Genomic DNA, 15108 nt, shown 5'->3' with positions numbered 1-15108 from the left:
AAGATTTGATTAAATGAAACATTTAAAGGAGATGAAGAAACAGATTGGGAAAAAAAAAAAAAAAAAAAAAAAAAAAAAAAAAAAAGTGCAAATCCCCCAGCCTGATGTTAGGCCTGCAGAATCAGCTCCCTTGTTTGAGCAGGTCCTGGGTGATTGGTGGAACATGATTGATTAAGAAGCACTAATTGCCAGCTTCTTAGCCAATGAAAGAGGCTAGGTTATATTCTTCACCTGACTTGTTGGCTAACCTAAGGTTCTAGATAAAAATGCTTGCTAATGTGCATTCTCTACGATTACCTATGGGTATGAACCCATGCATTGGTTTACCTTGTAGTGCAGCCCCGGAGCTCCATCCCACCATACAATACAGAGGTGACAGAGACTACCATTGTGATCACGTGGACCCCTGCTCCAAGGATTGGATTCAAGGTAAATTTCAGATATTCCCTATCCCTTGTGATGTAGTCTAGAGGTGCCTTCCTGTTTGTGAATGTGGAAAAAGCAGGGTATTCTAGAGACCTGGAATTTGTTAACCTCCTTGCTCCTACCTTCAGGGCCCTGTTGTCAGAGCAAAGCCTTGTCAACACTGAGGCTGTTCACAAAGGAGGGAAAAGATTAGCATGGAACCCTTAGTTCTTGTTGTTTGGTTTTCTCTGTCTTTTCCCTCAGGGAACTACATTAAATATATTTATTAATGAAAACTCCATTTGATGTGTTGCTCTAAATGGGTGTCAAGAAGTTTACAAAAACCAATTAGGGAGACCAATTAAACTCAGAGTCACTTAAAAATCACATTTTTATCCAGTTTCCTCTCAACTTGTTCAGAGCCCTATGGGTGAATTTCTTAATGGCAGTTAAGATTGAGGTCTTCTTTGTGGATATCTGGAGTCATGTTTTTTAAAGCAGTGACATCAGGGAAGTGATGAATACAAATGGATCTATTTAAAGGAATTCCATTCTTTGTCATTTAGAGGAAAAAGAAGTAGTTACTATGCCTGTAAATCAAAATGAAATTCCTGTGATTGTTGAAAAAGACAATGGCTTGAAGGTCACTTCATTTTTTTAGGATGCCAGTAGCCATGTTGATGGCTGCTGCTTAACTACAGAGGAACCTTTTGGAAGATTGCCAATGTACTTTTTAGTTTCCCTTAAGAATGTCATTCAGGGGCTAGAGAGATGGCCCAGTGGTTAAGAGCACCGGCTGCTCTTCCAGAGAACCCCGGTTTGATTCCCAGCACCCACATGACAGCTAACAACTGTCTTAACTCCAGTTCCAGAGGATCTGACACCCTCTTCTGGCCTCTGTGGGCTTTCATGACATGGGTGCACTGATATATATGCAGGCAATACACTAATACACATAAAAATAAATGTCATTCAGATTCTTAGAAGCCATGGAGCATATGAAAGATTTCTCGAGTTGAGTATCGTTTGATAAAATATTATGACCTAAGCTTTTGACATAGAACTTTGAAAGGATTTAAATCTATAGACATATTTATGTTAGTTCATCTTTTATAAGATATAGTCCTTCAATTGAAACTTTGAACATGCTCTTCAATGGAAACATTTTCAGTGTTAATGTGGCCAGTGCCTTTACATGGTAACTAGAAAATGAACTGAGCGTGAGCAGCTCATCCAAGCGTGCCTAGGGGATTTCCTCTGGCATGTGGGAAATACAAAGGACTGTCCCAAAGCCCCTGCGCACTTCTGCTTTGTACCAGGAGGGTCTGCATCAAGCAGAACAGTAATGGCCTTTGTTTGGAACCTTCCATTATAAGCGACCTTAATGCCATTGGGAAAATAACGTTCCTGCCTTAATACCCAAATACAGGAACTTCTGGCTAATTTGTAAAACAGAGCTAAAGCAAGTCCCTAACTCATTCCTTAATAAAAGCACATGGTGGGTTTCTAAGGAGTTCTCGCTGTATGAAGTGTCACCACAGCCTCTCAGTAGCTCTAGACATTTGTTCTTCATGTTAGTTTTGCTTTTTTACTAACAGCTGGGTGTACGACCAAGCCAGGGGGGTGAAGCACCCCGAGAAGTGACTTCAGAGTCAGGAAGCATCGTTGTGTCTGGCTTGACTCCAGGCGTGGAATACACTTACACCATCCAGGTCATCAGAGACGGCCAAGAAAAGGACGCGCCGATTGTAAACAGAGTTGTGACACGTAAGGAGAACACTTGTTCCTTTTCTTTTAGCTTTTAAACTATTTCACTTTTTAAAAAGACTAATATCAAAGCCACACATGTAGGTAGTACCTGTAATCCCAGCATTTGGGAGGTAGAGAAGAGAAGAAGGATCAAGTGTTCAGGGCCAGCCTCTGCTACATGTCTCGTACAAAAATAAAAAGGAAAGGAGGGAGGGAGGGAGGGAGGAAAGGAAGGAAGGAAGGAAGGAAGGAAGGAAGGAAGGAAGGAAGGAAGGAAGGAATAATGCAAAGTACCTTGTAATCCCAGTATCTCTGCTCTTTTCTGAGAACCATACAGGGGAAATTGCCCATTCCTATTTATGTTATTAGGTACCTCAGAGTTTGGTGTGTCAGGTTCAGCTCACATCATAAATTCTACAGCAGTCAAGTGTCAAGAGCACTTATGAACTGGCAAGAAAAAAGTAATTCTAAAAAGTAGAGCAATATCATTAATCTTATAAACAATCTGCTATCAGAAGATGACTGTCTACCATGTTTTTATAGTATAGTATCTAGATTTCACTGATACTGGAGGGAAGGGATAAAGGAAGGAAGGAAAAAGGGAACGAGGGAAGGAGAGAAGGAGGGAGCTAGGGGAAATAAAAGAAACATTTTACAAGCCAAATTCGTTGTGCTAACTTTTAAAATGTTCTTTCTGTATAGCATTGTCCCCACCAACGAACTTGCACCTGGAGTCTAACCCTGATACTGGAGTGCTTACAGTCTCTTGGGAAAGGAGCACCACCCCAGGTAAGCATGGGATGGATCTGAGGGCATGTATAAACAAAGGTTTCCCAAGACAAAGACGAAGATGTTAGAAACAGTTCTATTCAGGCTGGAGAGATGGCTCAGCAGTTAAGAGTACTGGTTGCTCTTGCAGAGGACCCAGGTTCGATTCCCAGCACCCCATGGTGACTAACAATCATCCCTAATTCCAGTTCCAGGGATATCCATGGGTATTGCATGACATGAGTGCACCTACCTACATGCAGGCAATACACACATTCACAGGAAATTAAATAATAAATAAATAAATAAATAAAATTTTAAAAAAAGAAACAGTTTCATTCAGAGAAAAATAGAACTAAATTCAAAGATGGGGGCCAATGACCAGCTTCCCACAATTAATGTAGGGGTGTATGAGTGTTCCTAAAACGCGGGGAAATTCAGTGCATGTTTTCTCAACTCACAGGAAAGAGAGAAATCATGTACTAGGCTGTGAGAAAAAAGGCAGGCGCTTACACTGCTCACACTGCAGGGAATCACGGGCTCTGGCAAAAGCATTGTGAAGAAGGTTTTCTTCAGTGCTTTATAAATTACCAAACGGCTGAAATTATAGTATGCAATTTCTGCTGTGAGTTGCTGTAAATATTAAATTGTCTCTTCACCGAAGTTTTCCATATACAGTCATCCCTTGGTATCTGTGGAGACTGGTTTCAGGATTCCCAAGTGATTCCAAAATCTGCAACTGCTCAGCCCCTTACATAAAATGGCGTTATAACGTTACTTAGATGGTCTCTGGGTACTTGGAACCTAATACAATGCAAATGCTGTACAAGTAGCTATCCTAGTAGACTGTTGAGGAGGCAGTGACAGAAATTGGGTGTGTTCAGTATAGATCAAAGTTATTTTCAAACATGTTCTACCTATATTCTTTGAATGCAGATATACAACCTATATATATGGAAGGTCTACCTTGTTATGTCATGGGTAAGGGCCCTTGCCCAAACCTGAGTTCAATCCTTAGAGTCCACATGGTAGAAGGAGAGGACTGACTTCCACAGGTTGCCTTCTGACCTCCTCATTCACATCATGGCATGTACATGTGCCTGTGCTCACACACACATAAAAAGTAAATGTAATAAAAATAGAATTAACAACAAGAAATATTTAAAATCCTAAGATGTAAAAAAATATGACTATAAGAATATTCATGTAGCAAACTGCACCATAAGAATAGTAACTTAATTATATTTTATTATTAAATACTAAGCATATTGTAGAAACTTCTGCTGAGATACCACAGTTCCCAATTATTGAGAACATTCTAAATTGAACAAAACTGAAGTTGCAACTAAGGTTGATTATATCTATACCTGCTGCACCTAATTGGAGAAGTATATTTAATTTATTAAACTGTTTTTTAAATTTTGATACTGATGAAATTTTTATAGCAGTAAAGCTATATTCCCAACACTCGAAAAGCTGAGGCAGGAAGATTATCATGAGTTTGAGGGTAGTCTGGTACACACAGTGAGTCTTAGGCCAGGCTGGGCCATAGTGACCCTGTCTCAAAACAAAAAAGACTATATCTATGTGTTACATATAAATATTTGTATAATTCTTAAAAATCTGTGCATATGATATACATGTTTTGTGCATGTTTATGTGTATAGGTGCAGGCACATGGGTGCCACTGAGTGTGTAGGGAGGGGTCAGAGGACAGCCTTGGATGTTGGTTCTTGCCTGCTGGCTTCTGGGGATTCTCCTGTCTCTGCCTCCCATCTCCCTGTAGCAGTGATAGGATTTTAGATACACATTACTGTGTCTAGCTTTCTGTGGGTCTGGGGATAAGAACTCAGGTACTCATGTCTGCACAGCAAGAGCATTACTTACTGAGCCAAATCCTCAGTCCATAATTTGACTTTTGTTTTGCTTTATTTTATTTTTTGAGGTAGACTCTCCCTGTAGCCCCAGCTGGTCTGGAACTGGCTATGTGGACCAGGGCCGGTTTTGATCTCACAGAGATATACCTGCCTCTGCTTCCCTAGTGCTGGGATTAAGGGTGTGTGCCACCAAGCCCAGCCCCCATAATTTGTAAAAATAATTTCATATATCATACTTGTCCTTGCTTGGGCATACAGCTAAGGCAATTATCTTTAAATGTGTCAGTGTTTACAGTTACACAAAATAAGATGAGTTCAACATATTCTTTTCAATCTCCCTCTGAAATTGTGTTTGATGAGGTCCTTCTGTGGAAATATACTTTATAATGTAAGTACTGTTTCAGCTGAGTTACTCTTGTTTTGAAACTTGCAGCTGGCAACTTTTTTGCTTGTTGGCATCTGGGTCATTCATCTCCCATCTTAATGGCCTGCCCATTCAGGTGGTCACTAGCAAGAGAAGTGACCTAAGCATTGATTTCCTGTTCCATTCAGTTTCCTGACATGTACCATGACAGTGTTCACCTTTTTTCCTAAATGACAGCATACAGTCATTTCCTCAGTAATTCCACAGTGTTGTCTCTCCTCCCTTTCAACCTGGGCCTATAGATGTCTGGTCACCACTGGAGTTATTGGAATGTCTCCTCCGCCTAAACACTTTCACTGCTCAATTTCCATGATACCTGAAGTTTTCTGTAATTAATATTCTTTTAAGAATACCAACATTTTCATTTCTCACTTTTTCCCCTTCCTTAATTCTCTTCCTTAAAAAAATCCCAATCAGCTCAAACCTTTAAATTTAGGAGAATACTCTTTGGAGAATGTGCTTAGGTTGCAAGTGGTCCCATAGTAGTCAGGTAAAATGGAATATTCGTAAGCTCTCCTAAAGATGACCTATTAAGGAAAAGCAAGCTGGAGTGGAGGCTGTAATTTCTGGAGGGACAGAAAAGTTTTTGGCAATCACTTCTCTGTTTTCTTTTTTGTTGTTTTTGAGACTGAGTCTCACTGTGTAGCTCTGGCTGGCCTAGAACTCACTATGTAGACCAGGCTGGCTTCAAACTCTGCCTCCTGAGTACTGGGATTAAAGGTGTGCACCATCACACTTGGCTCCTTATTTTTGTAATTGACACATAATATTTGTACATATAATAGAGGGTACTGTAAGATCATTCAGGTGGTATGTATGATAGATAATGATCAAGTTCACATTTCCATATCCTCCAGCACTCATCATTTCTATGTGCTGGAGACCCTAGATTCTTCTAGTTATTCTGAAATGCATCATAAATTGCTATAGTCATTTTACAGGACTGGAGAATCTTCTAAAGATTCCAAAGCTAATCCCTCCATCTTGACTGTGTTTTGGTACCATGATCTAACCTCTCTGTTCCCTCCCCTCTTCACAGTCTTTAGTGACCACTCTTTTACTCTCTTATGAGATCACTATCTTTAGCTTCTACAGAGGTGTAAGAATACCCCTCTGTATTTGTACCTGGCTCATTTTACTTAATATCATGTCCGAGATTTTCTTGACACTTGGGGTTTTTAGTCAGCCTCAAAGAGCTGTTGCAAGCACTGAATAGCAGTGTTCTCAGTAAAAGTCAAATCATTTTTTTGTCCTTTTGTGGTCCAGCATTGGACTATAGTTTAATATGCCCTGGGGTCATAAATGTTCCATGTCATAACTTCCTTTCTTCCATTTACTCCAGATATTACCGGCTATAGAATTACCACAACCCCCACAAACGGACAACATGGAAGTTCTTTGGAAGAAGTAGTTCATGCTGATCAGAGTTCCTGCACTTTTGAGGACCTGAATCCTGGCCTGGAATACAATGTCAGTGTTTACACTGTCAAAGATGACAAGGAAAGTGTCCCTATCTCTGATACCATCATCCCAGGTAATAGAAAAATAAGCTGTTATCCTCGGAGTGGCAGTTTCAATAGGATGAGGATTAATATCTTAATCCCTAGATAGCTGAGTGTGTCAAATATAGTTGGGATTTAATTCCAACCTCCCAGTGCATTCTCCAAAACCATGAAGCCAAAGCAACTGTTTGGACAAAGGCTTTGCTGTTAACACTGCTTCACTATCTGTGCTTGACTGGGATGCTGTTTGTTGCGAGGGGTATGTAACGGAGCGCAGCCATGGCATTAACTCTGTACTGTTTGCTCACGTGGAAGGATTACTAAACAGTGTCATGTGTCTGTATTCAGTGCTGACAGGCTAAAAGTAATGTGGTAAATGCATCCCATTGGTACACTGGTGCCTAATTTTACAGTCCATAGCCATTTCTAACAGCTATCTAAAATAGTTTTTGTCTCCCTATGTGAGCACTGAAATAGCACTTGGTTGACAACATCCAAATCTTTATCTTGCAGCTTCAGATTCTTTTTAAAATAGGAGAGGGTTGAAAAAGACAGAAATAAGTAAAGGTCAGGCCTTCAGGGCACTCTTTCTTACGAACTGTAAGTCAGCATTGTAAAGGTGTGTCTAGGAATAAGTTTGTCCAAAATCAGATTGAGGCAGTATGAAAGCATTGGGCAGATTCTGTCCCCCTTTGCACAGTTTGGTATGAGTTTACAAATACTAATTAAATTACATGAATTAAAATGTTGGCAGTAGCCTGGGCTCAGGGCAGTCTCGCGTTGGCCTGAACGTGCTGCTGAATGTCACATTTCACAGCATATATTCCTAATGCATTAATGTTATGGTCACAATTTTGTCATGAGTTTTGTAAAGACAAAAAAGAGCAATTAACCATCCAACCTTTTAAAACCTTCTATTTGTAAGCCTTTATTTTCTACTAAAGGTTTTGTTTCCCTTTTCAACATTGCTGATATCTACTGCAGGTTATTATGGCTAGGTTCTCAGAACAGTTTTGACATCGTAAACATGCTTACGATTTTTAGGGATCGGAGTACTTCAAATTGTACTCTATAGGGATATTTTCCAAATGCAGGAAAATCCCCAGAAGAATATGGTAACCTGCTTTATTGTTCCAGGGAAGCAAATTATTCATGATGTTTGGGAAGTCTTTTCAGATATTTTTTGAACAAATTGCATATTACCATCATTGCTTTACCCCTCCGTCAATTTTACTACTGGTAACCTGATGTACACTGCTTTATTTTTTCCTCTTTTTTGCCTCTACTTTCCTTTTGCCTCCTCTTTGCTTCGTAACTCAATAGAGGTGCCCCAACTCACTGACCTAAGCTTTGTTGATATAACCGATTCAAGCATCGGCCTGAGGTGGACCCCGCTAAACTCTTCCACCATTATTGGGTACCGCATCACAGTAGTTGCGGCAGGAGAAGGTATCCCTATTTTTGAAGATTTTGTGGACTCCTCAGTAGGATACTACACAGTTACAGGGCTGGAACCCGGCATTGACTATGACATCAGCGTTATCACTCTCATTAATGGCGGAGAGAGTGCCCCTACTACACTGACACAGCAAACCGGTGAATTTTGAAAACTTCTGTGTTTGAGACATGGATAGTGTTGCATGCTGCTACCTGTCACTCTGGTTAAATATGGATGTTTCTAAGGAGAAGCCAGAAATCGGCCACATAGATGAAATAGGGTGGGTTGGAGATAAAGAATCAAATGCATAGGTTAATCTATATATGAAAGCATATATAAGTAGTCTTAAATGCACTTCAAACCACAAATAGATACAAAGCTAGAGAAATCTAGATGTCTCTGAACTATTAAATATAAAGGAGCAAGTAAATTTGCAGACCCAGAGGTGTTCGTCCTTAAAGTATCTGACGTGAACACCAAATTGTCTGATGAGCACCAGTTAACACTGAGATGGACTTCCAAATGTACCGCTATGCTCTTCTTCTGCCTTTTGATACATCCCCAGGTTCCTTTGCAGCTGCTGAAATACCCATCAAAATTTAGGGTGGAATAGAAGGGATTGTTCTGAGGTAGGAAGACAACAAACCTTAGGGCCTTATTGATTATGCTGCTGTCAGAGGTAAAGAAACTCCTGTTTAACCACAGTCTGGAGACCAGCATGCAACATTTTAAAGGTTCTCTGCCCTGCATGGTAAGAAACATGCTGAGAACCAATTTGCATGAACCCTCTCACTTGTAAGTAGAATTCATTGAATGGAATTGTGTTTATGCCAGTAGCGTATAGCTGTCTCACGTGGAGAGATTTAGAACCCCTTGTCTATTTGTCTGTGTGCATGCGTTTCTTTGGAAAGTACTGCTATGTTTCTTTTTGCTGTGTGGCAACTTAAGCCTCTTCGGCCTGGGATAAAATCATCTTCAGAAGTATTAATAATGTACTTAAAACAAACCTATTTGAAAGTAGGCTAAAATTATTTTTTTAATATATAAATGATGGCAGAAAGGTTAAAGGAGCCTAACAGTATTGTGTGTAGTGTTTTATTTTTTAACACTAGTATACCATGATTTAGATTAGACTATTTGCATGATTATGACTGTTTTCCTTTATGCATGAAATACTGTTTTTTACCTTTTCAGCTACTTTTGTTAGCTTTAACTTTAAAATTACATTAACTTCATCTTCCTTCTTATTTGAAACCAGCTGTCCCTCCTCCCACTGACCTGCGATTCACAAATGTTGGTCCAGACACTATGCGTGTCACCTGGGCCCCGCCTCCATCCATTGAGCTGACCAACCTCTTGGTGCGCTACTCTCCTGTGAAAAATGAGGAAGATGTGGCAGAGTTGTCAATTTCGCCTTCGGACAATGCGGTGGTCTTAACAAGTAAGCACTCAAATACATGTATTCGATAAATGCTCATCTGCAGCATAACGAATTCTGAATTCTAATGGAAGAGGATTTTAGAGAGCCGTAACACTAATGTCCAAGTTTGATACGCAGCTCTGTAAATTCTGAAGGATGTCATGTTTATTGCTGTCTTGATATACGTTTGATCTCTCCATTCTTAAAAAATCATAGTAAAAAACACCAACAGCGAAGTTCCAAGACTTCAAACACATTCTACTTCTAAATAAGCACTTGAAAATTAAGTGACTATCAAAAGAATTACACAACTAAGAAAAAATGAGGAAGCTGGTGCCATCACATCTGGTTTTTACCAGTTTTTTGGTGAAAGTGTCAGCAGGTAATCTATGTAGTATTTGAAACTTAGAAACAGTGACTGATTGCTTGGGGTCGATCAGGATAAGAGTCAGAAGTTTAATTTGTACTTCAGAAAACATCTGTTTACACGGGATTTCCCAGAAGACTGCGGACTCAGAAAACAACCGACATTAAATAAACAGTCTATGGAAATGTTCTTCCCAGCTGCTAACATTTTGGAAGAGATATATTTTTTTTTAATTGAAGAAAGTAAGAGGTTGCAACATGGTGCTGTGCTTCACATAAACTTATTTTTTCACTAGTAAAATGTGTGGGTACAAGAGAAGACGCCACATAAAAGGAAAATAGCCTACATTTAGGTATGATCTGTAAGCATGCGCTCTCTTTCAAAGTGAAATACAAAGAAGGGCAACTAAGCATGCCTCTTTGTTTGATTCCTCCCCTTGTGGCTGAGGGCAAGAATGTCTGCACAATTGCCTGATGGTGGCCATGGTGCTGCTTCTGTCTGGAGTCAGTAGATACCCCATTCTCCAGTATTCTAGAACCCATATCACATGTTGGTTCCACCTTAGCTAAACCCCTCCACATGTTAATCAAGTGTTCCAAGAATTTCTAGTCCTAATGCTATGTTTTAGTTTTTTGCATGATTTTGTTGCATGATAAACACCGTGACTGAAGCAACTTAGGGAAGAAAGGATTTGTTTGGCTTATAGGTTACAGTCCATCATCAAGGGAAGCCAGGGAAGGAACTCAAGGCAGGAAATGAAGCAGAAACCATGGAGGAATGCTGCTTGTTCCCTGGCTCCTGCTCAGCCAGCATTCTTATATAATCCAGGCCTGCCTGCCCTGGGGTGGTACTGTCCACAGAGGACTGGGTCTTCCTACATCAATTAGCAATTAAGAAAATGCTTCATAAACATGCCCACAGGCCAGTCTAATGCAGTCCTTTAGCTGAAACCTCCAAGTATGTCAAGTTGACAACTGAAGTTGACTATAATAAGCTATGACCTCAAGGTAACTCTCCCACTTAGAGAAGTCACTATTACCTTAGTTAAAGATAAGCAGCTGGACATGGTGACTCATGTCTATAATCCAAGCATTTGGGACCTGAGGCAGGGGAATTGTCACATTTTGAGGTTAGAGATAGATGATAGACAGACAGACAGGCAGACAGATAGGTTTTAGGCTACCAGGCTACATGGAAAGACCCAGTTTCAACAAAAACACGAACAAACTAATAACTAAAGATGAAGCACGTGAAGTCTCCTTTTGTCCCATTGTTGTGGGCCAGATTGGGAAGAAGTGGACTTCAGACATCCAGTCCTCCAGTCTGACTCTTTTCCAAAACCTGCAGGAATCTCTACAGAAAGACTAAAGGTCAGAGAGTATGTGGGGATGATACTGTAGCAAGCAGGAGTTCAGAGTTGGGATCAGTCAGGGATGGTGGCTCACTCTTTTAATCACAGCACAGAAGAGTCAGAGGCAGGCAAATATCTGAGTCAGGGCCAGCTTTGGATCACATAGCAAGATCCAGGCCAGCTAGTGCTACAAGTGGGAGCCTGTCTCAAAAAACAGAACAGCCAAAGAATGAGATCAAAGGATTTTTCTGTGATGTAGACTAAACTTTACACCAATATTCTGGTCTCACCTTATTATGGCAGAGTCAGTCCTTTCCCGTTGGAAGGTGGCTCTTTTCCAATCAGGTTAATTGTTAAGAACACTGAGGCTGGTCTGGATCAACCTCTGTATGATCTTGAGCAAGTGAATGAAAGAAAATAGTAATTTCTGTGTGCCTTGGTTTTCTTCTTTCTAAATTAATATTCAGAGGTTGTGGCTATGTTCATATCTTAACTACACTGATGATTTCCACAAGGATGCATGTCAAAACTTAAATATATGCACTATATTGTATGTCAGGGAAGTTGCAGGCCACCTCATAGGGTTGTTGTGATGGGTAAATGATAACATATAGTCCCACTACAATTATCATCAGACACTCTTTCAAATTGATGCAAAAATTATTAATGCCCCATAACTGTACATCTGGTTGAGTCATATTTATAGAGGTGGAACTGAGGGGAAAGCTTACAGATATCACAGGATAGAGAGACCTTAATTACAGAACATCTTCAGGTAGGGGTGTTCACTTAGCTATAAGTGGGCTAAAGAATTGAATGCTTGGGTATTTCATCACTAAAAATAATCCCGGGAGTGCTTTGGATTTTCATACTTTCAAGTTTAAAGTAAGTCCCACTTGCCTTACAGATCTCCTGCCTGGGACTGAATATTTAGTCAGTGTCTCCAGTGTCTATGAACACCATGAGAGCATACCTCTTAGAGGAAGACAGAAAACCGGTGAGTCATGTTGGCAACATGCTTATCAAGTAGTTCTCAGCTACCAATTTTAAACAACAAAATGATATGCTGCTTCTGAAACTGCATGTCCACCTTTTATGCTGGCGGGACACTGCTGTTTTTAAAAACTCAAGGCTTTTAAAAGTCTACATATAAAATGATGGGACTTTTCCTGCATGCTTTGTTTCTGTTGATCCTCCTGTTCCTCTCCCCATCTCCCTGCCATACTTTCTTAGTGAAGTAGCCCCTTTCTGCTTTCACGAACCTGTATTTTATTACCTTGATTTTCTTTTTTCCACTGTACCCCCCGACTTAAGACTTCTTTTCACTTTCTAGTCTCATGATCTATACTCCCTCCACATGTATGCACACCTGGATCAAAATGCCAGGAAATGTGCTGTTTGCCTCTCTGAGTCTGGGTTACTTTCCTTAAAATAATAATTTAGGTTTCTATCCATTTCCTTGTTAAGTGTCACAATTTCACTTTTCTTTTTTTAAATTTTTTAATTGAATTTCTGTGTATTTCAAACAGAACATCTCAGTCTTAATTTCATTTTTCTTAAAGGCTGAAAAAGATTCCAATGTATATGTCCCACATTTTCATTGTCTGTTCATCTGTTGATGGACACCTAGGCTGATTCCATTTCCTGGCAGCCACAAACACAAAATGTGCAAGTAACTCTGTGGTGGGATTTATTCTTTGGGTACATGCCCAGGAGTGGGATAGTGGAGGCATAGTGTTTTGAGAAACCACCACAGTGGTTCCCTTGGTGGCGGCGCCAGTTTACACCCCATCAGCAGTGTTACAGGTTCCTCTTTCCCTACACCTTCACCAGCATTTGTTATCTATTTTCTTGATCTTAGTTGTACTGACTGGGATGAGATTGAATTTCAAAATAGCTTTTATTCCATTTCACCAATGGCTAAAGATGCTGAATGCTTTTTCAAATATTTATTTTGCCAATGCTTTTTCAAATATTTATTTTGCCAATGCTTTTTCATTACTGATTTTGAACATAGAGATACCTTATTCAGCAATTAATAATTATTAGTTATCAATTCAATCATTATGGTCCTACTCCATGCTTCTGCAGAGGAATGTCTCATTGCTATTAGCTAGAGTTGGTGGACATGTCTTTCCTCGAGGCATCTCTAATGGCTGACCCCAACACACATTGCCATCTAAATATTTCCTCCCTTACTAAGCAAATTTATACACAATCTCCACTTGATTTATTATCTTTCACTACAAAGAGGTTGAATTGACTCCAATAAGTAATACATTCGTTCTTATGTATGAGTTCTTGTTTAAATTTTTTCATTTAAAAAAGTTTAGTCTATTCATTTATTTACTGTTCACTTGCTGCCAAAAAGGAGTAGGATATCTTGATTTGGTTTGACTGTGTATTATTGAATAAAATTCATGCATGTTATAACTCAAACAGGAAGTAACTAATAGTCTCAGGGAGGTTATGAGATGAACACTGAATTGCTATTAATTTTTCAAAAATCTACTACATTTGGGGGTTGGGAGTGTAATGCTTGCCTAGGATGCATGAGTGCCTGGGTTCAATCCCCAGCACTGCAGACAAAGCACAACACAATAGTACCAAGTTCTCACTTCATAAGGGATTACCTGCATTGTATTTTGTCCAGGATGATGCTTTTAGGTTTTAGAGGGTCTTGTGTTTGGCATCATTGTCAGTCTGTTGATATCAGTTCTGTCTTGTGCATAGACAGCTTCTTTGGAAGCCAAAGATCTCACTTGAGAATGCTTTGCTTCAAGACATATGCTGACAGAACACACAGAGAAAACTTAAATGCCAAAGCACCTGATAATATCAATTATCACAGTATTTTACAAAGGTCTATATTCAAATGTGATGCCGATATATACCGTAATTACACACATTGTAATTACATTGCTTCACTGACTTAAAAGAAAAATACATAAATGAATGTATGAATTTACTATGTTGAACTATTACTTGAAAAAAAAATAAATGAATTATGAGTTGACTATGTCAGTTTACAGTTTCAAAATTCACATGTGGCTTAGAATCAGTACCACAACTGATGACACGTTACTTTTCCCCACATCTCCCACATTGTCTAAGCTGGTGGTATGTTATTTCCCCCCCACCCCCTTGGTGGAAAAAAAAAATATACAGGTCTTGATTCTCCAACTGGCTTTGATTCTTCTGATATCACTGCCAACTCAATCACTGTCCACTGGATGGCTCCTCGTGCTCCCATCACTGGCTTCAAAATTCGCCATCATCCTGAGCATGCTGGTGGAAGACCCCGGGAAGATCGGGTGCCTCCCACTCGGAATTCCATCACCCTCACCAACCTCAATCCAGGCACAGAATATGTGGTCAGCATTGTTGCAGTTAATGGCAAAGAGGAGAGCGCCCCATTGGTTGGCCAGCAGTCCACAGGTAATTTATTTTCTGGTCTGCAAAGAAACTCCTGAGGCTTTCCCATACAGTTAGTGTGGTCTTTGAAACAGCATCATGTCGTCTGAGTCATGGCTCAAAAGTTAGATCATCTGGAGACACAGAATGCAGCAACAGAATGCAAGGTCAAAGATCTCCTCAGAGTATATTTTAAAAGGTATACCTTACCTCAAGAAAATTTTCACCTGATTCAGATATTTATGTACAGGTGTTCTTGTTTTGTTTTCATTTGTGGTTTTGTTTGGAGTTTTTGTTTGTTTCTGTGTTGTTGGTTTTTCTTTTGAATTTTGAGACATGGTCTCATAGCCCACACTGACCAGAAACTGGTTCTCTAGCCCAGGCTTATCTCAA

The 15108-nt window shown here is 39.8% G+C and overlaps 1 protein-coding gene across 12 annotated transcripts in view; it reads left to right on the top strand.

Moving 5' to 3' along the window:
- Positions 1-15108, top strand: part of Fn1 (fibronectin 1) — a 71562-nt gene that overhangs the window by 34517 nt on the left and 21937 nt on the right. For 6 of the 12 annotated variants that reach the window (XM_017796259.2, XM_029560005.1, XM_017796257.2 and 3 more), the window contains exons 21-28: positions 335-429; positions 2004-2172; positions 2857-2943; positions 6566-6757; positions 8049-8321; positions 9422-9604; positions 12209-12298; positions 14470-14739. In XM_017796259.2, coding sequence (XP_017651748.1) covers positions 335-429; positions 2004-2172; positions 2857-2943; positions 6566-6757; positions 8049-8321; positions 9422-9604; positions 12209-12298; positions 14470-14739 — 1359 coding nt within the window. The remainder of the gene's footprint in view (positions 1-334; positions 430-2003; positions 2173-2856; positions 2944-6565; positions 6758-8048; positions 8322-9421; positions 9605-12208; positions 12299-14469; positions 14740-15108) is intronic. The other 6 variants (XM_008825672.3, XM_008825669.3, XM_008825674.3 and 3 more) reach the window with 1 other exon arrangement.

The sequence above is a fragment of the Nannospalax galili genome, unplaced genomic scaffold (assembly GCF_000622305.1).
Source record: "Nannospalax galili isolate Female #2095 unplaced genomic scaffold, S.galili_v1.0 scaffold127, whole genome shotgun sequence".
NCBI classification, from domain to species: domain Eukaryota; kingdom Metazoa; phylum Chordata; class Mammalia; order Rodentia; family Spalacidae; genus Nannospalax; species Nannospalax galili.
Note: the sequence above shows the minus strand (reverse complement) of the source record. Positions and strands in the feature narration are given on the sequence as shown.